General features: G+C 40.2%; 3 protein-coding genes across 4 annotated transcripts; all 3 read left to right on the plus strand.

Annotated features, from left to right (window-relative positions):
- Positions 1 to 232: 232 nt before the first annotated feature.
- On the plus strand, positions 233 to 14,081 carry LOC116679804 (serine/threonine-protein phosphatase PP1-beta catalytic subunit). Its single transcript, XM_032509249.1, has 8 exons — positions 233 to 355; positions 4,685 to 4,816; positions 10,562 to 10,792; positions 10,892 to 10,996; positions 11,190 to 11,261; positions 11,457 to 11,608; positions 12,156 to 12,290; positions 12,409 to 14,081. The coding sequence occupies exons 1-8, from the start codon at positions 304 to 306 to the stop codon at positions 12,511 to 12,513; spliced, it is 984 nt and encodes a 327-aa protein (XP_032365140.1). The 5' UTR covers positions 233 to 303; the 3' UTR covers positions 12,514 to 14,081.
- Positions 14,082 to 15,444: 1,363 nt separating this feature from the next.
- On the plus strand, positions 15,445 to 19,832 carry LOC116679802 (glycoprotein endo-alpha-1,2-mannosidase). 2 transcript variants are annotated; one of them, XM_032509246.1, is made up of 5 exons: positions 15,445 to 15,669; positions 16,370 to 16,982; positions 17,745 to 17,854; positions 18,499 to 18,575; positions 18,763 to 19,832. In XM_032509246.1, exons 2-5 carry the CDS (start codon positions 16,478 to 16,480, stop codon positions 19,394 to 19,396), a joined length of 1,326 nt encoding a protein of 441 aa, XP_032365137.1. In that variant the 5' UTR covers positions 15,445 to 15,669; positions 16,370 to 16,477; the 3' UTR covers positions 19,397 to 19,832. The 2 variants fall into 2 exon arrangements, with proteins under 2 accessions (XP_032365137.1, XP_032365136.1); XM_032509245.1 differs by having other exon boundaries at positions 15,578 to 15,869.
- A 636-nt stretch (positions 19,833 to 20,468) lies between these two features.
- On the plus strand, positions 20,469 to 25,547 carry LOC116679803 (alpha-(1,3)-fucosyltransferase 9). Its single transcript, XM_032509247.1, has 3 exons — positions 20,469 to 21,072; positions 22,902 to 23,150; positions 23,472 to 25,547. Exon 3 carries the CDS (start codon positions 23,480 to 23,482, stop codon positions 24,560 to 24,562), a length of 1,083 nt encoding a protein of 360 aa, XP_032365138.1. The 5' UTR covers positions 20,469 to 21,072; positions 22,902 to 23,150; positions 23,472 to 23,479; the 3' UTR covers positions 24,563 to 25,547.
- Positions 25,548 to 26,360: the final 813 nt, after the last annotated feature.

Raw genomic sequence — 26,360 nt, forward strand, 5'->3', positions numbered from 1 at the left:
TTTGGCTATCAAATTATGGTAAAAATGTATTTAAAATATTGTAAATAAATGCTTTACAGGCTGCAGTCGACTTTTTGTCTATTATGTTGGATGGTGAGACTAGACTAGATGTTATTAAGCATAGGATATACGGTATGTTTGTCAGCCTAAAGTCACGATCGAACTCATTTTAATTAAAATAAAGGTGGTTAGCTACTTCTCTGATTGTCATCGACAGTTAGGCCTACTGGTTTCTTGACAACAACGCCTCCTGGTGTCTTTAAGGGGAATCAACTCGGCCAACACTACCACATCAGTTTGAAGATGGCGGAGGGTGAATTGAACGTGGACAGCCTCATCTCTCGGCTCCTGGAAGGTGAACAATTTCAGTACAGTCTCTAATGTTAGACGGGTTTACCTGTTTATGTTCATTAAGCCTGGTCTGATTTGTATTGTGGAACTACCGCGGTTGCGTCTCATAACGCAGGAAATTGAAACGATGTTACCCCCGGGTAGCTCTGGCTAACGGTTAGCTAGCTGGCCGTGTTTATAAACACTGCCAGCGGTGAACGCCTACGTTTCTCAATTTTCGCGGTATTTGTTACGTTACTCTTGCCAAGTAACTTTATTGTGTCGCGGTTTTTACTTTAGTATGTAATTAGACTTTGTGCCTGAGCCTTTGTTTTTTGCTGTGTTCTGGCATTTATTGTCCAATTTGATGTAGCTACGTTACGGGGTATGTATCTAGAAGGAAGGGCTGGGACGTTTGTCCTGTGCGTTACAACAATAAAATACATCCCAGAATCATTTGTCATGGCTCTCACGGTTGTAACTGTTCCGGACATTATTATTAAGGAAGATAGTTTTTTTTTTTTTTTATGTGTCAATCAAAGGCATGAACACCGATTTTCACCAGCGCCTCTGCCCTTGACACGGTTAAGTTGTTATGATACAGCTAGCTACTGTTCATTATCTATTTATGTCACTTTGAAAATGGGGAATATTTTGACTGATTGTTTAAATCTATAGACATAGGCCTACGTTAACAATAATATATAGCCCACCCTTTCATCTGATGTCGGATGCCCTTATCACTACACCATAGACTGACTAATTTGAGTTGTGAGGTAGTTTTGCTTTTTGTGAAGTCATTTTTTACTTTTTTGTATCACTCCTCTGGGTTTGTAGGTGTGTTGCTGTGATTCAGTGCACTCATGCACATAAGGTCGTGAGCACACATTCCCTTTAAATACCTATCTGTGTTAGTATAGATACAGGTGGCAAAACACGAATTGCAACGTTCCTGCTTTCATACTTGGTAAATAAAGGACCTTTTGTGTTGTGTTTTAAGACCAGGTTTTGGCAGAGAGAGGGATGTGCAAAAATACTTTTGTGTTGGCAATCTGCTCGAGAGAAGGCAGGGAGTTTTCTGTTCCCCTGTGATATATCATTTGAGTCTGACCAGACCACTAAGGCAAAATCAACTGTCCTTGGCATACTTTCCATCGGTATCTGTGACTCTGTTGGAGGCGACGAGACATCAGCATGCCAGCGTTGAAATGCTAAGATTTGTTATTTATAGTAAATGCTGGGACATGCCATTACACTGCAGCTGGCTTGTGTTTCTTTCAATTAAATTGTTATGTTAGCATTCCTACCAAATGGTGAAATTAATTAAAAATAAATAAGTAATATCACTGCTTCACATCCTGTTATCAACTTCTTTTCTGTTTTCTACTCGTGAAGCTCTTTTTTTCTCAGCTGGAGGGCTTGTTAATCCTTTACACACTGTGTTTATTTGTTTCTCAGCTTGGACTGCAGTGACTTGTTGATTGGGTTCATATTTCAAATATAAGTTGGACTTGGCGTTGGTCGTAAGTATTCAGTTTTACCGGGATCTTGTTGGCGCAAGATGGTTTTCATGCTGTTAAATAAAGTCACTACACGTGACTAATTGATTTGATGGTATTGTTTCGTAGGCTTCTTACATAATAGTTTAGCTTTGTTATTAATGGTGTGAACTCACACACATATGTAATGATTAGGATAAATGGACGTTATGCATTGCATCCTTTTTGATTGTCTGTACTGCAGATAAGAAATGTCTCCTAGTAAAATGCCACTGCCAGTGTGGAACTCTGCTTCTTGGTGACTATGACAGGGGTGTGGATTTTGCTTACTAAATTACTCTGGATCAGTCCAAATGTATGCTCAATGTTTACTGGTACTAGCCAGGAAAATGCACCCTTTAACTTAGCAGAAACCAAAGCCAGGCTTTCAAATTGTCTTGTACCTTTCATTAACCCTGGTTCCTATTTTCCTAGTGTCCAGCTATCGGTTTGTGTCTGTTTTGATAAAGCGAGTATTCTATTCTTTTGAATCTGTCTGTTTTTAATGAATGCATTATAATTTGAAGCTGTAACAAAACCAGCTTTGGTCTTAAACACATGCACGTATTTTTGTTGATGTTTCTAATGTTCAGCACAGACTTACCATAACAAGAGACCAATAATTGAAAAGGTCTTGAGCCCTTATTTTGCATCTCAACATCACATAATAGCTTTTTGTATGTTTTGCTGTCTGAGAAAATCCAGTCTTGAGGAACAGCCAAGTGGCGGTGAGAGTGCTTATTCATTAGAATTAAAACTTCAGAAACACTTTGGGGCTGCCTCTATCTCACCCAGTAAGAGCGTTCACCCCATGTGTGCTGAGTCCTGTAGCGGCCCGGGTTCAAAATCCGACTTGCAGCCCTTTGCTGCGTGTCAACCCCCATCTCTCTCCCCCTTTCATGTCTATCCACTGTCACTTTAATAAATGGAAAAGCCCCAAAAAATAATCTTAAAAAACAACAACTTAAGAAACACTGGGCTGCTTTCTCCAGGGATCTCGTACAGTCACACAGACACAAACGGTGATCTGGTTTATGATGGTTGCAAATCCTTGTCATTGCTTTATTTTATCCTTTGGCCCTCAGTGTTCTTAAGAACATAATCTTTTTTTAAAGTTCCAGGCTGCAGAAGTGCGAACAGTAAAAGTTCAGTGTTAAAGCCGGGGATGATAAGCATCCAAGCTTAATTCGCTGAGCTATAATGAGGCCTGGCCGTTGAGTGAAGAGTCCTTTTTCTGTAATGTTATGCTTCACACAATGCGTGGCGCGTGGATATGAAGCACTGCAGATACAGTCGATGGATGATAAAGATGGTGTAAAGCAACACTTGATTAAGGCTGGTGGAGCCCTAGAATAGCTTTTGGCACTCAGATTCACCATCTGTGAGAATCCATATTCCGCTGGTTCTCTCACTTATCTCAGATTTGTTTGGATTACATTACTAATGACACGTTGACAGCAAGGTAGTATGAGTGAGTAGCATGTGAATAAGTAAGTAGCATGTGAATGCACACATTTTCGTTATGTATGCACAAAAAAAATGCATGCCCTAAACTTAGGGAATTGCTCACCATACATCAGTTAATCCATTTTGAAGTGCTCCTTGTTTTGTCATTCTATAATGACAAAACAAACAAAAAGGCAAATAGAAAAAAAGTGTTCCTCTCAAACTTCCTCTCTCACTAACGCACATGTGTTTTGCTAGGCTCAGCTATTAGCTTTAGTGGGCGTCTAGCTTGAAGTCAGCATACCAAAATGGTTAGTTATTACATAATTCTTCAGTCATGGATTTGTTCATCACTTTTGTTTCCATCGCCAATGGTTCATCTTTACGTAATGCTTTGATTTGCTTTGTGTGACGCCAAACTGAGACAGAATCGAAGATGGCTATTTAAGTGCTGTCCAGTCACTATTTACTCTGTTAATCTAGGGACAGAGCACAGGTAGCTACTGTTGTCATTGCTATATTAATGATAACAATAATAACTTTATATACCTTTTCAAACAAAGTTGCAAATCTTTACAGTTAAAACAATTAACAAAAGTAAAGAACATCCCCAAAAATATAAAAGAATTTAAATAATTTAAAAAATACCATTGGTTAAGGAAAATGGGGTGAAGTAAAATTGAGTTCCAAAAAGAGGATACTGAGTTTTCCCAGAGGATCTCAAGCAGCGATCAGGCTTAAGTTAGCAGATCACAGATCTAGGCAAGAGCCAGACCATTCAAGGCTTTAAAAACAAGCAGTACAGTCTTAATCAATCAGTCAAATTTTTAACCAAACCGCGCAAATATATAAAATGCAGACTGTTGAAAGTAGATGGAACTTAAAATAACTTACACAAGCCACAAGGTACCGTCCAACTGCTATTTCCTAGTTGTAATATAGTGACACAGCACACTTATCAAACAGATCAACCACTGCACTAACCATGCAAATATATAAATTCCAGGCTTTTAAAACTAAATGGAACTTCACTCGAGTCTTATGCAAACCACAAGATACTATAGCAAGGAAGCTGTTTTAATGTGTAATCTCACTTTTCATAGGTCTGATTATTTCAACTGCTGACTGTAACCAACGTTTGTAATTCTCACTCCTCTTTTCATTGGAAGATGAATCTGCTCCCAAAGCTGTGGCCAAACGCCACAAAGTAGGCTTAAGCTAACAGTGCAACTACACAGCCAATAAGCCCACACCAGTGCTGAAGATGCAGGCTGCTAAGGGCTCATAGTCTAAGCACTGGGTTTCTTAAATGTGTCAATGATGCTAACAGATGTTGATAGCGCTGACAGTGACTTTTCTCTCCTCTCCAGTACGGGGATGTCGCCCGGGGAAGATAGTCCAGATGACAGAGGCAGAGGTGCGGGGTCTCTGCATCAAATCCAGGGAGATCTTCCTCAGCCAGCCCATCCTTCTGGAGCTTGAGGCACCCCTGAAGATCTGTGGTCAGTGTTGTACATTTCTGGACTTGTTTTAGGCCATTTTCTTACAACCTCATGTTTCACTCTCTCATAACCTTCTGTACTGTATAACCTACTCTAACACTACTGTGACATTTCCTCTGAAGCATGTCTGAACTGAAAGGTTTACTTATGTAACCAGGGCGAAAAACACTGCCTCAGCTCAGCGTGGGTCATATATTAAGTCACTGTTACCCTCTCGACTTGACTACCCTGTGTATGTTATTGAAGGATACATAAAGGGGAATTGCGAATGTATAGTTTGTGTAGCTCTGTCTTACACACTCAATATGGACAGACCGAAGGAGAGCAAAGCAGTGCACATATGCAGGTGAACTCCCTCTCAGCATTCGAAATTCTACCACTATCACAATCTCTAGCTGGCTCCTGCCCATCTCTGTTGGCACACTCCCACATGCTTTATCTCTTCCCTCCAGTGTAGCGCGGCAACGGCAAACAACTCAGAACTGTCTAATTTATGTGCCAGTCCTTAATACAGTACACAAGCTCACATATAGGCTCAGGCCTACACACAGTTCATTTGTGGCTGTCCTCATACCAGTTTCCTCCCACACACATTGGCTTTGAGTTTGTTGTTGTGTAGGCCTAATACTGTGTCAACCTCAGATGGCAGCATTTGTATTTCAAGTGATAAACGTGATAATGGGAAACCATAATTAATTTGATGAAGTCCAATCAATATTGTTCCTTGTCAAATTGAGGGTTGAGACAATGATGCTATCCATATGTCTGCCTTTATCCATATAAACCTAACCTTGACACATAAAATATGCATGAGTTTAAGTTGGTGTTATTAGTTTCCTTGTTGCTCCTTTACTTTCTTTGTTTGTTTTGAAACTTATTGCCAGACTAATTACTTGCCTTTAACCCATGGCTGTGACGCCTTTTCAGGGCACCAGCACTGAATATAAAAACCGAACAATGATTGCCTTTAATTATTAACTAGGGCCACATGGATCAGGCTCTGCACTTACTCTTTCCCTCACATGGTAACTGTAATCCCAATGCCATATTAAACAGAATAATATAAAACTGAATTTCTTTACTACAATGTTGTTGACGGTGTTTTTTCTTGTGCAGTCACATGGGTGATAATAATCAAATCCTATATGTGAGAATGTGTTAAATTGGCTGTAGAAAGACCACAAGCATGCATGCTATGTTTATATTTGGATGTGTAAAAGCTATCGGTTTGATATTCTATATTCATGCGTTTTCCCATAACTTTTCTGTTTTTATATATGTTTAGGATAATTGAAATGAATATCAATATCGCAATATTCATGCTCATTATTGCAATATCTCATTTGGTCAATATTGTGCAACCCTATCAAGAAGTCTCTTATTTTAAAGTTAATGATCTAATAGGTGAATAAATAGAACACCTTTAGCTACAGTTTAGCAGAATATCCAAGGCAGCCTGTTTTCACTTTTCACACTGAAGTAATTTGTATTAATTTTTAACATTCCATCACGTTATATCAGTACTCAGACACTCTTGGTAGGGGTTGTTATTGTCTATTTTGCTTGACTTGTGCATCATAAGTATTCATGAGGAGATTGTTTTTTTAAATTTCAAATAACGCTTGAAATAATACTGGATATATAATTTTGTTACGTAGTATTTTTTTTTTCCTTGAGTAGATCTTTTGTTTGAATATGATTTTAATGCAAGTGTCACGCCATCTAGAACAGCAAAGACAGACTATATTACAGTTATGGCTGTAGGCTGTCTGCTGACTGTTTCTGTGTTTGTTGTTTTTCATCTTAACCTAACCCTGTACCACACGTGGGCTGTACCACACATGGGCTGTACCACACGTGGGCTGTACCACACATGGGCTGTACCACACGTGGGCTGTACCACACATGGGCTGTACCACACATGGGCTGCATACGTGGGAGTTGTAAGATGCACTGCTGCATCCTTTTTACTGTTGTAGGGTTCTATTATCACCATAGCTTTTTTGTTTTGTGAGACAAATCATGCTCATTTGTAACACTGACCTCAGGTCTAGCACTCTTTTTTTTTTTTTTTTTTTGTCCTCCAACTCTCAGCCTTTTGCTCTGCTTTTTAAACCGTAAATCTCTGTGCTGCTATTCTCGGACTGTTTTGACACTGCAGAGGCAGTGCTGAGTAAATAATTCACTGTCCTCCTACAATTTCTTGTGAGAGGGCAGGCAGAGGGGGGTGCCACCATAGAGAGCCAGTCTTGGTGAACAAAATTTGCAATCAGTCATGCAGCAACTCTTGTGTGAGTGTGTGTGGAGTTGAGGATAGTTATGATAGTAAAGCTAACCTGATAGGCCTTTCTGACTACATTTTAAAAAACAGACACCCAATCAAATGGTGGTAGTTAATCCAGTTTTTACTATAGAACTACAGCTCAGCTGAAGTTAAACCTGCTCTTACAAAGTTCACTCACCTCCAACTGTATCTGAAGAGATTACAGTCCATGGTGCCTTGTCTCTGTGTTTACCATTGTAACCAAATGTGGCTTCTTTCTGCATTTAATTTCCATTTCTGAGTAAATTACAATATAAATGAGCTAAGCTAGCTAATTGGTTATTCCTCATGTCCATTTCTGTTTTGGTGCAAGCACACGCAAGATTAATTGTTCTCTGCATGTTGTCCTCTGTATTTACTTCCCCGTCTGTATTTACCAGTACGTGTTGCTTTCAGCCTGCCAAGACAAAACAAATCTGTTTGTCAAAATCATTGTTTTCATTATTATATACAGTGTTTGTAGTTTACAGATTTTCAGTCTTCAGATCTGTTCCCAGCTGTACCTAGATTAGCAGATTTAGGATGCTTTCAAATCTTTATTTTGATTCATTTGGTCCGGACCAAGGGCAAAAATTATGATTGTAGCATTTTTCAGTTAATGTTTCTTGTTTTGGTTCCTTTTCCAAAAAATGCATTTGGTCTATTAGAGGTCGGATCACGTTCTCACCGCAAATGAAACGCTCCAGTCCAGAGTTTTGGTTGAAAGCGTACAGAGGTGGTGGTCTCAGTACGCTTGTTCTGTCCGCCTCTCATGCTCATCCGAGTGCGATTGCTGCATTCACACCTGCCCAAACGAACCGCACCAAGGGGGAGAACGAACTCTAGCGTGATTCAACCAAACTAAATGAGGCAGATATGCAAGCCCCCTTACACTGTTATGAATGCTCATAGACAATGTTAAAATGAAGATATGGCTCATTTTCAGCTATTGTGGCAGACTAACATTGAAACTAGAAAATCCATTTCCTGAAGAAAATGTGTGTTAAAGCTGAAAAGTTACATTGCTAAAGCAAAATTGAATTGCTGGCTTAAACGCGTAAGACAAAAGGTAAAGTAGTGAGAATAATTTATAATAATTTAGTTAATAATAAATGATTTAATCAAGTTTTAATTAGTATGAGTTTCATTGAAATGTTATATAATACCAATAATGTATGAAACAAAAGTGAAACATTTCAAGGTTTTCTGAATAGCTGTCGCTACACTGAATTCCTGGCTTAAATGTGTAAGAAAAGGGTGCAGTTGTAGGAAAATGTGGAGAAGTCGAAATGGTTCTAATTAATATAAATGATGTATAAAAAAAAAGTGAAATAATACCAGTATTGTATGAAAGTTGTGGTAATTTGTGTTTTTGTAAAAGCTGATGCTAAACTGAATGGCTGGCTTTAATTTGGATGAATAAGTAGCTGAAAGAGTAAAGCGTTGTCTCACAAGGTGAAAACAATACCAGCGTCACTGTTGCGACTGGTATAAAACCTATAATATTTATCATCTATAAAACAGACATCTTGTAAAATACTTGACACATGGACCCCAACTTTCCACCTACTGTCCCACAAGTAGTTAAAACTCAAATAGGTTTTGTACACACCAACTAAAGTCATATATAAGACACTTAAAAAGCTTTCTTAATATCATACTGAGAGCTTGTAACCTGCACTATGTTGCTGGAGCGCTTCATTAATACTTTGACTTGTTTCATCAAAGTTTTGATAGTGTATTATTAATGTAAAGGATTGTGAAGTTGTTAATATTGCCAGCACTTGCATCATAACTCTAGATGGCAAGCTGGGGCTGCGAGTCCAGGGCAAAGAAAATGATTGATGATGAAACATAAACCACCCAGCTAAGCACAACATGAGCACTGGGTAAAAGACAATGCTAGACTTCAAACATCAGAACTCTTCCTTTAATCATTCACATGCAAGCGAAAAGTGTGTTTTTGCATGCCATCCTAAGACACATGCAAAAGTAAGTATAGGCCTGCTGCCATATAGGTTAGATGCCAGTCATGGTTTGGGTTTTGGTGCCTAGATCCCTGATGGACACCATGAAATAGAAACAAATCGTGCCAGCCATTCTTATGATATAAAGTTGTAAGTTTTGGTGGTCATTTTAATCTCAAGGCCGAACTCTGCACGTCTGAACAAGGCCTACTATTTCATTTTAATTTGTATTTGGTGCCATCTTGTAATGAAACATTGCCATATAAAGAGTGTGGCACATGAATTTACTTTCTGTTTTGGTCACGATAAAACCTGTGATTATTGTCCTTGTCTTTCTGTAATGCTCTCTACAGTCATCTGTGTCTGAAGAACTTAGCCTAAATTAGAGCAGCTCTTAAATTGGTGATAGAGGATATAAAAGGAAGCAGGTCTTGGCTAGGTGATGAAGTGGGCCTCCCCTGCAGAGATTCTGTGCTTTGGTAAGAGCTGCTCCAGCACATCACTGCCTGACTGAAATCAAAAAGAGACAAGTTTGACCCTGAATCCTTGGAGAGTTGTTCAAATTAAATTTAGTTGGTGTGGATATGTGTATGCGTGTCCTGTGTTTTTTGTGATTAACCTGGATTGTCAGCATTCTCTCCTGCTGTAGCTCATTTCCCATGGGCCACGCCCTTGATCTGGTGGCAGTTGTAATGGCTCATTTTAGGTGTGCATGCTTGCTGCTGTAGTCCCACTAAAGCGTAGGCACAGTCATATATCCCCACTAACCTACATGTCTGGCTGTGTTTTGAAAATCAAATCAAACCCGCATTTTCTTTGATGGTATTCTAGCATGTTTTCAAGATTTCTAAGTCTTATTGTTTGTTCCACAAACTTCATCACCAGTGTTTTTGATAATCTCCTCCCTTTCGCTCCATTTTCTTTACCGTATATCTTTATTGTTTGAATGGTTTTTTTTCCTCTAAGACGTTATCTCTGTAATCAATGTAAGTTAAGCTCTAGGGCCAATTTGTGGCACTAGTGTGACAATTTTTTAAATCAAATCTTTTTCCTAGAATTGAAAAAGAAAATTTTACCAGTGATTCACCTAAATATTGTCTTTCTATACGGTTCCGCCAACAGCAACTACATCATATCTGTTTCCAGCTAAACGACTGCAAAAATAGATGTTATGTATTTATTTACAAATGATATGAATGTTAGACTGACATGTGATGTGCAGTTTTTAGAAATGGCTCATGATATATTGCCCCTAGAAGTGTATTATTCAACTTTTGTTTTTGTTAAAGTAGGGGAAAAAAATCTCAGAACTCAATACTATCGAATCGCAATACAAATCGAACTGGCACCCATGTATCGTGAAATAATCTAATTGGGACAAGAGCATATTGTCCCAGTCTAATTAAGCACCCTGTCCTCGTGACTGCATAGTAAATGGTCAAACTAACATCCTTGCCTCCAACCTGCTTTTTTCAGGTGATATCCATGGGCAATACACAGATCTACTGAGGCTGTTCGAGTATGGTGGTTTCCCTCCAGAGGCAAACTACCTGTTCCTGGGCGACTACGTGGACAGAGGGAAACAGTCCCTGGAAACCATCTGCCTTCTGTTGGCCTACAAGATTAAATACCCGGAGAACTTTTTCCTGCTCAGGGGCAACCATGAGTGTGCTTCCATCAACCGCATCTACGGCTTCTACGATGAGTGTGAGTTGAAGTTAACTCCCCCTGGACACAGTTACTCAAACAGCCCTGAAGCACTTATATAATTTGGTTTTGTTAATGTGCGTTTGTGTGCTCCACCAGGTAAGCGCAGGTTCAACATTAAGTTGTGGAAGACCTTCACCGACTGCTTTAACTGCCTCCCCATTGCTGCTATCATTGATGAGAAGATCTTCTGCTGCCATGGAGGTATAAGATGAGATAAGAAGCCTTTATTGTCATTAAATTACAATGAGTACGAGAGAACGAAATTGGAAGAGAAATGTTGGCATGTATTTTCTTCCCTTGTCCCAAATGTAAACCGGAACTTTTTGATGCCCTGGTTTCCAAATACAATCTTGGTAATTTCAAAGAAATGTAACCTCTTTATTTTCTATTTTAGGGTTATCGCCTGATTTGCAGTCAATGGAGCAGATTCGCAGGATCATGAGGCCAACAGACGTGCCTGACACAGGTACTGTATTTATGTGATTGCACGTACTTGCATGCTCATACTCGTACATGTTTTCCCACTGAACGACCATTACATCGGTAGATCTTCTGTGTTGCATCAGCAAAGTCAGCTGGATCTTTAGCACATTTGTGCCCCCAATGCCTGTCTATGCTCTCCCTCCAACTCTTTTAATCTCCTTCTCTCCGTGTGTCTCAGGCCTGCTGTGTGACCTGTTGTGGTCAGACCCAGATAAGGATGTACAAGGTTGGGGAGAGAATGACCGCGGGGTCTCCTTCACTTTCGGAGCAGACGTGGTCAGCAAGTTCTTAAACCGCCACGACCTGGACCTCATCTGCAGAGCCCACCAGGTGACTATGACGGGAATGAAGGTAGAGAGCCAGGATGTGGAGCGGGATTGCAGGAAATGTATGGCAAGCAAATTGATCTTTTTTTTTTTTTTTTTTTGAAGATTGGTTGGCCGTGCTCTTTATTGATAGCTGACCTCAATTAGTTTGTGTCTTCGGCACAAGTAATTACTGGGGCTGATTCAAAGACACAGACACAAGAGCTATACCACATATTAATAGACCTTGTGTAGCATAGTGGATGTCTTTTTAATCCCCCATTCATTGTAAATTTACTGTAGCTCTCAGTTCTTATCTATTCATGTTTTTGCTAATGGAAAATAATATTACACTGAGAAAGAGAACCATTTGCAGTTAAGGCCCTAGCATCAGATAGATGACTAAAATCAAGTGATTGTCAACATTGGAATGTAAATCCTTTCTGTTACACATTAGATGTTTTTGCTCTGCATTTAGCGTTTCATATTGATTCAGGTGTAGGTGGTTGAAGATCTGTTTCTTGGTATTGATCGCTGTAGGCGGTGGGATAATGTAATGTGTCTTCTAACAGGTTGTGGAGGATGGATATGAGTTTTTTGCCAAACGCCAACTGGTCACACTTTTCTCTGCTCCGAACTACTGCGGGGAGTTTGACAATGCAGGCGGCATGATGAGTGTTGATGAATCCCTCATGTGCTCCTTCCAGGTAGTCTGAAATGATCAGGGACACATGTACATTTGGGCTTTCGATAACATTATCTCGAAAAACTCACACATGCATCTTTTCTCTGTGTGTCTCTGTGTTTGTGTTTCTTTATTCAAAGATCCTAAAGCCCTCAGAGAAGAAAGCCAAGTATCAGTATGGTGGTGTAAATTCTGGTCGGCCTGTCACCCCACCCCGCACCACCCAAGCCCCCAAGAAGAGGTGAACGTGAAGCTGTGGCTCCCCGCCCCCCCCCCTCCACCCCCCATTACGGCAACCCCTGTAACTCCCCTGTATAGTGAAGATACAGGGCTTATCTAATTGCCCCAAATCTTTCTCACCCACCCACCCCCTCCCCAACTCCACTGATAGCTCTTTCTTAATGTGTATGTGTACATACATTTGCTGTGACCAATCTGTTTTCTTTTTTTGTTGCCTGTTTGTTGGTATTTTTGATATTATTAACCGATGATCTTTTTTGTGGTTTTACTTCCAATGCCATTTAAGGTTGTCTGAGGTTCTGTGTCGTCTCTGTGTAGAGCGCCAAAGGGACTGAGTTAGAGGACAAGTACACATAACAGATTGAACATTGTTTTTGCCTCGATCTCTCTTAAAGTAGAGGGACTTCTTCCAAAGTGTTTCAATGATACTAAGGTCTACATCTGTAGACAAATAACATTTCTAAGGGTTCCGTTTAACAGTTTAAACACATCACAGCATATGCAGTGTTCTTGTGGTTGTTGTGCAGGCGCACATTTTATATATTAAACCAGTGAAAAAAAGTGCACCTCCCAATGAGTAGCAAAGAATGTGAAGAGACTGGCTTGATCGGATGCTGCTGGCAGTGGACACGCTCTGTCCAAACACAACGCCCTCTGGGCATCGATTCTTCCACTCCGTTATGCCTCCCTGTGCCTCGACTCCACACCCACTCAAAAGCATGCCCCTCCTCACACAGAGGTGGTATTAACATTTTTTCTGGGTCTATTTATTATTTGTTCTCATCAAGATAATTTCCCCCATATAATCCTCTTGATTTGTAGTAAGAGATGCTGAGAGATTAATGTCCATGCACAGACGTTTAACAAATACCATGAGTCACTTGTGGTCAGTATTTTACCTGCAGGCATACTGGATACATGGTGTACTTAAAGTGCTTATAAAGTTGTCCTTTCCTCGTCATTGTATGAAGAAGCACATAAGGGTAGAAAATATCTAACACCACTGGTTGGCAATTTTGCAGATGTGTAATGTATCTAAGTAAAGCCGTACACTGTTTTAAAAGGATAAAATAAATAAAAAGCAAGTTTCAAAAATTGTTCCACAGTATTTGAATTGTTTAGTGTTGTGTTTATAGCGCACACAACATTACAAAATGAAGGAAGTTGGCTCTTGGAAAGTAAAAGGCCAGCTATCATCTTATCACATGGTCCAATCTGTTCTGGTACTGAGTATGCGAACTGGAGAAGTGGGTGGCAGGACCCTGCCATTCTGCTGTGTGATAGTGATGCCACCTGGTGTATAAATACAGTAGTACAGTACAAAGTATTACAAATCCAATGTGTATTTCAAAAAAGACAGCTCAGGATGGGACTTTCATTGCATTGCTACTACAAAATGTCAGTCACCACAATGACACAACTTAAGTCTACTGTAAATGAGATGCATTTGACTCCGTAGAAAACAGTTGCTTCTTTCTTTCTTTTTTGCTCTTTGTGGTATTATTCTTTCTGTTCTATATTATCTATTCACATTGTTTACTTTCTAATCACTAATTTATTTCCTCATACTGATACAAAAAAATTGAGGTGTTACCAAAAGCTGTTTTGCAATTTGTACAAGTTTGTTTGAAAGTCTATGAATTCAATAAAATGGATGTAAACCAAAATGGATGTTGTGTTTACTGATGCCTTTCCATGAATGAATGTCGTTGTACTGTCAAGAAATTTAAGACCTTGCAAAGTTGTGATTCCTTCTACACTTATTATTTTTTTTAATCTCAACATTCAACTGATAGTGTCTTGACTGGTAGTATTCTTGAAAAGCAGAGGAACTCTTTTTCTTTTCTGCTTATGTGTCATTCGACCCAGTGTGACAGTTATCAAATCATGGTTTATTGTCATTGCGTGTTATAAAACAACTGAATGCATCTACGCATGCATGCATCTAGATATACGCTTCTTGGCCCAGTTCAGAGCTCTGTGCATCGGCCCGGAGTACAACCACAAGATCAGTGGCAGGAGAAAACATGGAACGCCCAGGTGGAGATAGGACAAGATCCAAGCAAAAGTGATCCACAGTCCCACTTTTAGAAAGAGGAGAGCGTAGTAGATGATCCTCTCTGAGCTAAATGTGGAGTTGTCCTGCGGAAAGCATTTAAATGTATTAATTTTAACATGTACTTTTCTTTCTGCAAAAAAACGAGTAATCATGTCTGTTAAATGTATGCATAATGTGAACCAATAGCCTGTCTTGCAGAAACCTGTCCATCCTGTGCTTCCACTGCATCTGGAATCATCACATCATCATCGTCTTCAGACATCAGAAAGTAGGGGGTCTGGTAGGAAAGAACCCTTCTTGTCTTCTTTATGCGCCCAGAAAACTTCAGTGGCTGTGGTTTTTCCATTGTCAAATGTGAGTCTGCATAAGATATTTGGTTTAGAACTCTTCAAACAACTATGGAATATTATAAACAGAAATATTAAAACAAATATGATCCATCAAATTGTTCAATCAAAAAACCCTATTGGCATGATGTTTCATGATTGCCAAAGGTCAAAGACATATTGAGCATTAACGTTTTTTATTTGAACAAGAAGAAGAAAAATTATAAGACAAGAAATGCTTTAGATATACACTAACAGAATAATAAATCAATCTAGAAGGAAGAATGACACTTCTTTTTACTTAGTTTGTGCAAACAAATATTTTGTGTCCATATGTGTCTATATTAATTTGTAATAAATTTGCAGTCTGCTTCACCTACCGTTGTGCCTGATGATGGAGATGAACATGTTATTTTCAGTTGTTGTTAGCAACCACTGCAAAAAAAAACTTGAAATGTATTTTTTTGAAACAGGAATGTTATAATGCTAATATACAAACAATAATATACACATGTACAAAAAAAATTCAATTTGTTGGTCCTTTTGGTGAGGATGGTTTCGTACAATACACCTTCCCAGACGAATGGGGCGCCGTGTATCACTGTGATTCAGTTACACTGCTCCTGGGACTGTTGTTGACGGAACAGGACGCAGCGCGTGACATCAGCTCCATATCCATCATGGATGGGACACAGTCACTGCGCGGTCCCTGCCCTCGAAGCGTTTACAGATCTGCGACGTTTTCCGGGACAAGCTAAACCGAACCACAAGTGCAGGTTGTGTCCCGTCCTCAGCATTTTCATAAAACGAAATAATTCATGAAGGGTCGCCCGAGCTGATAGGACTGGTTGGGTTTAACACTAGAGACTGTATTTCAATGCAATAGGAAAACGAGCGAAGTGTTTGACAGTCGGAGGGTAACTACAGCTACTGCTACTGCTACTGCTATTGACAAGTCTAAAGTTCATCAATACAGGTAGCGTTGCGTTAGCTAACGTTGTTAGCTTGTTCATTTTGTCTTTAGGCATCGCTGAACTGTATGCTAGTAGCTATAGCACAGTTAGCTTTGTGTAACTGGTTTGTTTCTGACTGCACTTCCGCTAGTGTGCAGTCATTTAACACAATGTAGCTAGCTCTCTCTCTCTCTCTCTCTCTCTCTCTCTCTCTCTCTCTCTCTCTCTCTCTCTCTCTCTCTCTCTCTCTCTCTCTCTGCGCCTCCTTTATTCACTGCTTTTTCTGATGGATGCGTATCACTGTGTAATACATACAACTATTAATCAAGAAAATAATAATAAATAAAAAAAATACTAGTTCAGCCCTCAAAACATAGTGGGGTTTGGGCTGACAAACAAGGTAGTTTAAGGCCTTTTTAATAGACCAAATGCTTAGGTGTTTCATCAAGAAAATCTTTGTAAGTTGCAGTCCTAATGTTCATTTATACCATACTTATGTCTCTTGTTTCTTCAAACCTTCCAGGCAGAACAAAAACTCACTGACAGAGCTTTGATGGCATCCTGTCCGACAACAATCCCCCACTGCTGTCTCGGCAATGAACTGTGGAAAGCCTCAAACACTAACTGAAGAATGGCAAGGTTTAGGCGCAAATCTTGCATCACATTATTTGCTTTGGTGTTGCTTGTGCTCATAGTAACGGTTGTCTTGAAGTCGCTGACGCCAGAAGACTCTCCGTTCAGCAGCCCTGTTGGTGCGGAGCTGTTCCTGGACAGGAAGAATGACAATCAAATCCAGAAGGAAAACGACAATAAAGCAGACCAGACCAAAATAAATGACTCTGCTCAGTCTGAGAAACTGGAAGCTTCCCTGAGGAAGTTCCCTCCTCCAAACTACTATCTCCATGCCTTCTACTACTCATGGTTTGGGAACCCCCAGTTTGATGGCAAATACATCCACTGGGACCACCCGCAGCTGCCCCACTGGGACGCTAAGGTGGCTCAGGGGTATCCACAAGGGAGACACGTCCCACCTGATGACATTGGGTCCAACTTCTACCCGTCTTTAGGGGCTTACAGTTCTAGGGATCCCTCCATTATAGAGTCTCATATGCAGCAGCTGCGCACAGCAGCCATTGGTAAGACATGGCCGGACATTGTTTCAACATTCTCACTTGTCTTTTTCTAACGAAACCATTACTGTGATATTATGATGTGGTTTCGAATCTGACCTCATTTATTCACATTAAATACAGTTTGTTCATCAACATCATAAGTTCAGTTACATTTATTCAGCTAGTGCCACTGCATTTCCTGGCCTCATGTTACCTTGTTGGATGACAAGGGAGCACTGGTATGAGATCAGAGCTCTGTAATGGCAGATACCGTGACTTAAGGTAACAGAATCTAAATCGTGAGGGGGGGAAAAGTCGGATTGGAACGTCCTTATTGAAATTACTATTGCATTATGTTCCAGTGATACAATGCGTTACGATACCGTAGATGTGTGCAAAGTCATGTGTAAAATAGATTTTCATGACAGTTAAATGTGTTGACATCTATCTACAGTAGAACACAAAAAAGCTAATTTTGTTCAATTTCATTTTTAACATCACTAATGGCTACGCCGAAAGACAATAATATGCCCTATATTATGATACATAATGCAGTGATGATCATCGGCAAACTGGTTGTACAACTTTTCAGTGTTTTTGTTATCCATGCTGTTTCACGTCTAATATTTAATTAAAAATTGACTGATATCAGGGAATATGATTGCCGCCATGTTCCATTTCTGCCCCTACTGTATATCACTACAGTGTATATAATAAGAATAACCTATCATTATGGAGCGTTATGTGTGTTTTTCATGTTTAAACTGTTATTGCGTTTGTTCTCAGGTGTCATTGCTGTTTCCTGGTATCCTCCTAATATGAAGGATGATAATGGTGGTCCAACGGATGACTTTGTGCCTTTACTGCTGGAAGTGGCACATAAATACCATATTAAGGTCTGTATGAAGATAGTCGTGTTCAGTAGGCTTTTGTTTTGCATTTAGCAGCAGACTAATTGTACAGAGCTTCTTAACCCTTGTGTTGTCCTCAGGTTAAATATGACACTTTTTCAAAAAAATAAATGTTTATATCAGAAATATGGGTTTCTTACAACCAAATTGCCCCAAAATAACCTGGATGTATGGATGATGTATGGGTTCCATACAAAAATCCTTGCAGGTAAAATTATTCATTACTTCCATTGAATTTTGGTTGTTTTATTGAATTTTATCGCATTTGATAATTCTTTCTTAAAAATGGTTTTAAAACAGTATACTGACTAAACTTTGACATAAACCATTCTCTGACCTTTAACTTTTAGTCAAAATAATAAAAAATTTAGGTAAAAAAGTAATTAGGTAATATATATATATATATTAATATATATATATATATATAAACCTAAAAATTTAAAAAGAGGGACAAAAAAAGTGACGAAAATGTCAGAACGGATCCAAAAAAAGTAAATTTTGCTATGTGTCCCCGGAAAGAAAACAAGTTCATGACCGACGGGAAGACAACACAAGGGTTAAAAACTTCTAATATTCGGAATATCTTAAGAAATTCTCTGAGAAATGTATGTCTATATGAATGTTTACAGGTAGCCTTTCACATTGAACCATACAAAGAAAGAGATGAAGCCAACATGTTCACTAATGTCAAATACATCATTGAGAAGTGAGTGTTTTTCTTTAGTGTTGTCAGTCAAATGTCAGCACCATAATCATACACTCCCTCTGGAAATCCTTCTTTCATGATTCATCATCAATCAATAATCGCCATGTTTGCATCTTTTTTTTTTTTCCTTTGACATTTTCCTTTCTTTGCTTGTTTATCTTGTGTTGTGTATGCCTTCTCCTCTCAGATACGGAGAGCACCCTGCTTTCTTTAAGTACCGGACAAACAATGGCAAGCTTCTTCCACTCTTCTATGTGTATGACTCATATCTGATGAACTCGGAGCAGTGGGCCAAACTGCTAAAACACACAGAGAGTAACAGCATTAGGGATACCCCGTATGACGCCACCTTCATTGCCCTGCTGGTCGAGGAGAAACACAAGAGGGATATCCTGACGTCCGGTTTCGATGGTATCTACACCTACTTTGCTACTAATGGGTTTTCCTATGGGTCCACTCAGCGAAACTGGGACTCTATTAAATCTTTCTGCGAAGATAACGGCCTGATATTCATCCCAAGTGTGGGCCCTGGGTATATTGACACGAGCATTCGACCCTGGAACTTCCAAAACACTCGAAACCGCATCAACGGCAAATACTATGAAACCGCACTGAGTGCTGCTTTAAAAGCCAGGCCTGATTTCATCTCGATAACATCTTTTAATGAATGGCACGAGGGGACTCAGATTGAAATGGCAATTCCCAAAACGAGTCAGACTGTGTATCTGGACTACCTGCCCAATAAACCTGCAATCTACCTGGAGATAACCCGCAAATGGGCTGCGATATTTGGTGGCGAGCGACAGAAATGGCAGGATTGAGCCGACTAAGAGCCACAGCAGTGTTTATTCACGGTGGTATAAAATGATTTAAATGGAAACTAAATGAAGTTCTAGTTGCAGAATGCACAACAAAATGCAAATGATAAATTATTGTATGAGAACAGCCAAATTAAATTTGAAGCCACAGGCAAGTGAACTTAATTATCTGAATTTTGGCTGCAGTGATGTATGTGATTTTTATTTTTTATTTTACACTTGGGTGAATTCTTGTTAATTTAACTGATGTCTTATTACTTATGTTTACACAGCCTTGTACATTTTAGGATTCCTAACGTAATCAGCATGTTTAATCTCAGACTCCACGGTCTCCACCGTATCCTGCTAAGTCTTTTAGGCATGTTTCTCCGTCCTGTAATCTGAGCCTATATTGAACCCCGATAGAAATAAATAAAGTGCGTCCTGGAAAACAAGGAAAGTACAAAACTATCGCATCACTCTGCTTCCAACTCTGCTTCAGCCCAGAAACAATATCCAAAAAAGCATAGATCTTGATATTTGAGTGGCGTGTCAAACTAAAATCTGAGATGAATCATAGTGATGGAATGGTAGGGAGATGACATTCATAGAAGGGTCAAAAAGTGGTGATATCTCAGCCTCCGGTCCTTTGACTTGGACCGTTCTTTTCTTCTCCTTTCTTAAGTATATCTCTCAGTCCCACAACTTTATGGAAGTGCAATAATAAATCCCCATGAGTGCCTCTTTAAATGATTAATGAATGACTTAATAGGCATAACTTGCTACGTGGAAGGTTTAATGGTGTTTATGGTCACATTTGGAGTCTCAAGTGCCTCTTTGTTATAAGTAGAATAAGTGAACCCACCTTGTGTGCCGAGGCATCAATAGTTCACATCAGCAAGTGTTGTACATTATGAAAAATTGACATACATTACTCATTTACCTGACGTTGGATTTAGTTAGTGGTTGTGGTGCATCATTACTGGCTCGCGGTCATGGGTCAGCCTTTTGGCGTACCGCTACATCACTATAAAGGCAGCCATGTACCACTTAGAGCTCCCGCTATTGTGTTAGCCTGTAAAGAGTCGATACAGGCCAAGAGGGAATACCTTTTGATCCTCAGCAGCGATGATTCACCTGTTTATTCACAGGAGAAGCGCAAGCAGATGATTGAAGTGTGATATGCACAAACGTTGTGTCTCAGCATCCCCCCCCCCACACACACACACACACACACACACACACACACGCTCCGCCACAGCCTGCAGCTGCATTGACGGTAAACAGAGCAAGGTAGCGCATGGACAGACAGCAGGGAATTATTCCACATCGCATCAAATCACTGAGCATCCATGGCGTCCTCACACAACGAGCCATGAATGTAGTGTGCAGGCTGACGGCGTAGCCGCCAATTCTTTTTTTTCTTTTCTTTTTTTTTTTGCAGCCATCATTCTTTGCGTCGGTGTGCATCAGCGAGGACGATTCAGCGCACATTGCTACAGTAGGTATTTTTTTTGGATCAAGACGATGGATGTGGGCTCATCCGGATCTATTCCTGCAAATACGGCGGACGGGCGCGATTTTTTATTCCAAACGCATCCCCATCTTCCTTATGTTGCAAGGTGTCTTTGAAAAAGAGTTTACGGATCTCTGGAGGAAATGAGAAGACAGGTCTATTTTGACTCACGTCTGTCGAGATGGTGAGTGAAATGCATGGCTGTGTGTGTGTGTTTTCTCTCCCTGCACCCCACGGCTGAGCAGCGGTACCTGATTTTGACGGCAAATCCTCGCCAGCTAATTAGAAAAAGCTCTCCCACTGTAAATTCACTGACCGGCACTTTCACATTTTTCCATGCACTGGGCTGTTTATAGGGCCATATATGTTTGGTTGTCTTTTCTCCAGTAAATGTGACCCGTATTTTAAATCTTACATTGCACTGCCAGCTGTGTTTGCATCGCCTATACACTATACTGTACATTTTCGTCAGCATCATCCTCTACGCTATTATTTGTACTCTGCGCGTTTTTGCTGCGCAAAAGGGTGCCATGTAAGTCAACACATATAATATCCCAGTGAATATGTTCTCATCAACTTAGATGCAGTGGCACGCCTAAAGACAACCATTTTAAATAGTGTGGCTCGACTATAGCATCGCGTTTTATAATGACCTTCAGTGCTCGGTGGCTAGAAATGAATTCTCACCTGGGATGGACTATCATTTTACAATCAGTGCTGTGGCCCACCTGACAAAATACACAAACTTTGTGTGTGTGTGTTTGTGTGTGTGTGTGTGTGTGTGTGTGTGTGTGTGTGTGTGTGTGTGTTTGGGAGGGGGGGGGGGGGGGCATTTTTGCAGGACATGAGCCCTCTCCTTTTGCCCTTTAGCCTACCTGTTATTAAAGCCACGTCAGGGATTTGATGTAGTGACTGATTTGCGTTGCGTTTTTTCTGCCTCTCCAGTCATATCTAACGTAGCCTCGCTGCAGACTACTCACCCATGCGGTGCTCTTTTCGTGTCCCAAATACATCACAATGCGTTTGACAAAAAACAGTGATGTTTAAAATCTGAATGTATTCTTGAGCTGCCCATGCTTCATTCCGATCCCATTGGTTGGTGCAGAGATGGAAAGAAAAGAGGGAAATAACGAGTGTGTGAGAGCCATATTACTCTCAATCTGACCTCAGCACCATCACCATGGAGACACTAACTTTATCACACACTGCATATTTAATAGGCATGATTTTGATTTCTGCACTACTGTACAGTTCAGCCTTTCTGAATCTGTACTGTGTCTAACACATTTGATGCCACTACACCATATGAAGGTATGCACAGGCTGCATCCTCTGTAAAGCAGGGAGCTTATCACTGCTGCTCACAAAAAAACATACAGCTGTGTAAGAGGATTTGCATACATGAAAATGTATTGATAACACAAGCCTTTAAAAGGACTACACTCATCTGGCTCCGGCCCATGTGGCCTTTGGGCACAGATCTCTAAGTCACAGATGGGAGAGATGAAGGGCCACTGTCATACATACAGCTAATATCATTCCCCATATGTCACATTGGACACATGATGTGAGAAAAATCAGTTATGGAGCTTGTCTTATTGGTTTAAATCTGCTTCAGTGACGTGTGGTTGAGGACTATTTCTCTTTGTATAGCCTCTTTATGCAACATGCAGGTGTGTTGAGCCCCAGAAAGCTGGAGAGTTTGGGGGCCTTTGTACTCTCCTCAGCCTTAAGATGGCAGAATTCTATCACAATACATGGTACGTGCCAAAAAGTAATAGCAAGCTGGAAGCTTGCATCCATGCTTAACAAACAAATTTTAAATAAGATCCATGATTAGCTGGCTATTTTGCAATAACCTTAGTGTTTTCATTTTATTTCCAAGCTCCTTGAAAAGCTTATCTCTGCATGTTGATTGAATTTTAACTTCACATGCATGCTTTTTCTGTGGTGGTGATCAGTCTTTCTAGCTCTAATTGATTCTCTCTGATTCTCTCTCCCTGCTCACGTGAAGGAGGCGTCATTAAGAAGACCTGTACATTCAAGATCAAAAGCACCTCATTAGATCATTAAGGATCATTGTTAATCTGCGTAAAAGCAAAGGGACATCTCTTAGCTGTGACCTGCAAAAACAAATTGTGTCTATGAGCGCTGAATCACAAAGAAGATTGATCCCACCGTCGACCCAATGTAGGATCTGCTCCTTCCGATGCCCACAACCTCTACTTTTGCTTGGATTTCAACATTCAGTCAAATCCACCAGGTTTGTATTTTAATGAGCCTGAGGAATTCAACACATTTCTCATTAAGAGTATTGATCCAAACTAGTGGGTGCCTTGCGCGTGGCAGGGTGCACATTCATAGGTTATAGCAAGAAAAGGAACACTGTGTTCACGTGCAGATGCTCAAAAGCCAACTGTATTGAGGCACAAATGATGTTCAGAAGCAATGATCCAGTATAAAATACACAAACATGGTTGTAAATGTGCAATACCGTTGCATTTTGAGGTAATTAGTCTGGATGTTGTATAGTGTTGATCATTACTTTATTCTGGCTGTTTCTTCTTTGGTGTGCCCTTTCCAGGACAGAGTATGCCATCTGCACCTATTCACAGAATCCTACGACCCCTTCTGCTCGGCACATTCATACTGGGATGTTTTGTGACTCTGTTTTTGATGTATTTTAAACCATCTACCAGCTGGTTATCAGGTCCTGTAGAGTCAACAGTATCCACAGACCGGGTCAAAAACCTCTTCTCCATCAAGAACGATAAAAACGTGACCACCGTGCTGATATGGCTCTGGCCCTTCGGACAAACCTACGACCTGGGCGTATGCAGCTCCCTCTTCAACATCGAGGGCTGTTTCATCACAGCGGACAGAAACCTCTACAACAAATCGGACGGGGTCGTCATCCATCACCGAGACATCTGCACGGACCTGTCCAACCTGCCGCCGCTCCAGCGACCGTCCTTCCAGAAGTGGATATGGATGAACCTGGAGTCGCCGTCGCACTCCTCCCAGCTGCCTGGGATCGAGAACTTGTTCAATCTGACTCTCAATTACCGTCAGGATGCTGACGTGGAAGTGCCTTATGGGTCGATCGTAGCAGCGGAGGGTGAGGAGGACTTTGTCCCACCCAGCAAAAACAAGCTGATCTGCTGGATTGTGAGCAACTGGAACCAGGACCACGTGCGGGTCAAATACTACAATGAGCTTTACAAGCACATTGAGGTTCACGCGTATGGACAAGCCTTCGGGGAGTACATCTCTGACCAAGACTATTTCCCCACCATTGCCAGCTGCAAGTTCTACCTGGCTTTTGAGAACTCCATCCACAAGGACTACATTACTGAAAAACTGTACAACCCGCTCTCTGTGGGGACAGTGCCAGTGGTTCTGGGCCCGGCCAGGCAGAACTATGAGAACTTTATCCAGGGAGACGCCTTCATCCACGTGGACGACTTCACCTCGCCCAAGGAGCTGGCCGATTACCTGCTGCTCTTGGACAAGAACGAGGAAATGTACCTCAGGTACTTTGAGTGGAGGAGGCACTTTAAAGTGAAGAAGGCCTATTTTTGGGCAGAGCACACATGTCTGGCATGTGATTACCTGCGTAGGCACAAGGAGTACAAGGCATTCAATAACCTTGACAAGTGGTACTGGGGCGGATAGTGCTTTGAGGGCTATGCAGTGCTTGTTTTGTTGTTGAAGGCAGTGCTTTAAGATATCTTTCCTTCGGTTAACATGAAGGTTCATTACTGTTCTGTCCAGAGCTCCCGAATGATGTTTTTCTATTGGTTCAGTGGCCCACTGAGACATCCGTCTTGTTTATTTTATTTGCAAGCCAATTTTGCCAAGCCTTACTTTGCTTTTTGTGTTATTCATGTATTAAGTATTTGTTAATGAATTACAAATGCACTACATGTTTTATCGTTAATTTAACCCATGTTTTGCTTAACATGACATTTGCTGCTATTTTTTATGTTTTTAATTCCTATCATTTGTATGATTGCTTGAATGTATGGATGTTCTTTTATTACAGATTAACATTCATGGTGCAAGGTTGTTGTTCATTTCTTTAAGTATCGTCTTTTCATGAAGCGGACGCTGGAACAGTGTTGGCTGCAGGAGGAGATTAACATAGAAAGCGCAAATATTTATGTAATATTTATTCAAGTGAGGCATTATATGATAAAACAATCTCATCTGTGCTAGTGATACGGTCACCTATGCAGTGTTTACTGAACTCAAATGTGAAAGTAGTTCAATTGTGTCATGTACATATTGTGTATTTTTGGAATTATGTAGCTGTCATATTTTCTCCATATTTTTGTAAGTTTGCTTTTGCACTGCTAATCCAACTGTTACCTATCTTTACATAATGTACAGTAAAACAGACGGATATAGTGTTACGTGGTCGTAGATGGCACACGGTAATCATTACCCCGGTAGTCTCCGACAGCAGATGTGTCTCTGCTCTGGGAGAGGGAGGTTACTATTTTAATCATGTTGTGAATTGTTCATTGTCACATGTGATGTGTCAGCACAGTTAGATTGTGTATGGATGATGATAGTACAGTACAGTACAGGGACAATGTACTGCAATATGTAACTCCTAGACACTTCATTATGCATTCTGATTTGAAATCTGTAATTGAAGAGGAGAGTGACGTAAAACAGCACAAAATGAACATTACTGAATTTTTATTTCAGTCATCTGACAATGTGACACTAACTATTTACACTGATGTTTTCAACTATTTCAGGAGACGTTACCTTTACTGTATGGGTGAAGTGGTTGTGAATTAGATAATATCAGATCAAGTGAGATCTACCCACATGTCTGGGACCTGTTAAAAAAAAGTGAAAGCTGTGAAATTTTCAAGATTATCCATATACTTGTCTTTGAATAATCACACAGCAGTGTTGTGTGGGCAGCATGCGAAAGATATTGATATTTTTTACAGTCTTTTTTTTTTTTTTTTTTTTTAACAGTTGTGTGGCTTGCAAGCCAACCTACACCACTTGAGAGCACAGTACAAAAAAGCATCTGCATCTGTAGATATCACATCACTTTTAAATGCAGTCAGTACAGCTAATCCATTGAACAATGCATCTTAACAGCACTCAGCAGCTATTGACATGAAGTTTTTACAGAAAGAACTGTGCAAAACCAAGTCAACATTTTATGCAAGATGAGCCATCGTCTTCTAGCTCAGAGTACTCAAACAGGTGATTATCATTTTGATATTTCTTCACAGTCAAAGGGACCATTGATGTAAATTAGGATGAATTCAATTATTTTTCTTATGGAATATGGTTCCAAATGCCATAATGAAACCTGTATATAAACCTTGAAGTGAACTGAATAATATTCTGGATCAAACCAGCCCACTAACACAGATCATTCCTGTATGTGCACCAGACCAATGGAGCTCCAACAGTATTTTCATTTATGGGGAAAAGAACA

Source organism: Etheostoma spectabile, unplaced genomic scaffold, assembly GCF_008692095.1.
Source record: "Etheostoma spectabile isolate EspeVRDwgs_2016 unplaced genomic scaffold, UIUC_Espe_1.0 scaffold00018250, whole genome shotgun sequence".
Taxonomy (NCBI): domain Eukaryota; kingdom Metazoa; phylum Chordata; class Actinopteri; order Perciformes; family Percidae; genus Etheostoma; species Etheostoma spectabile.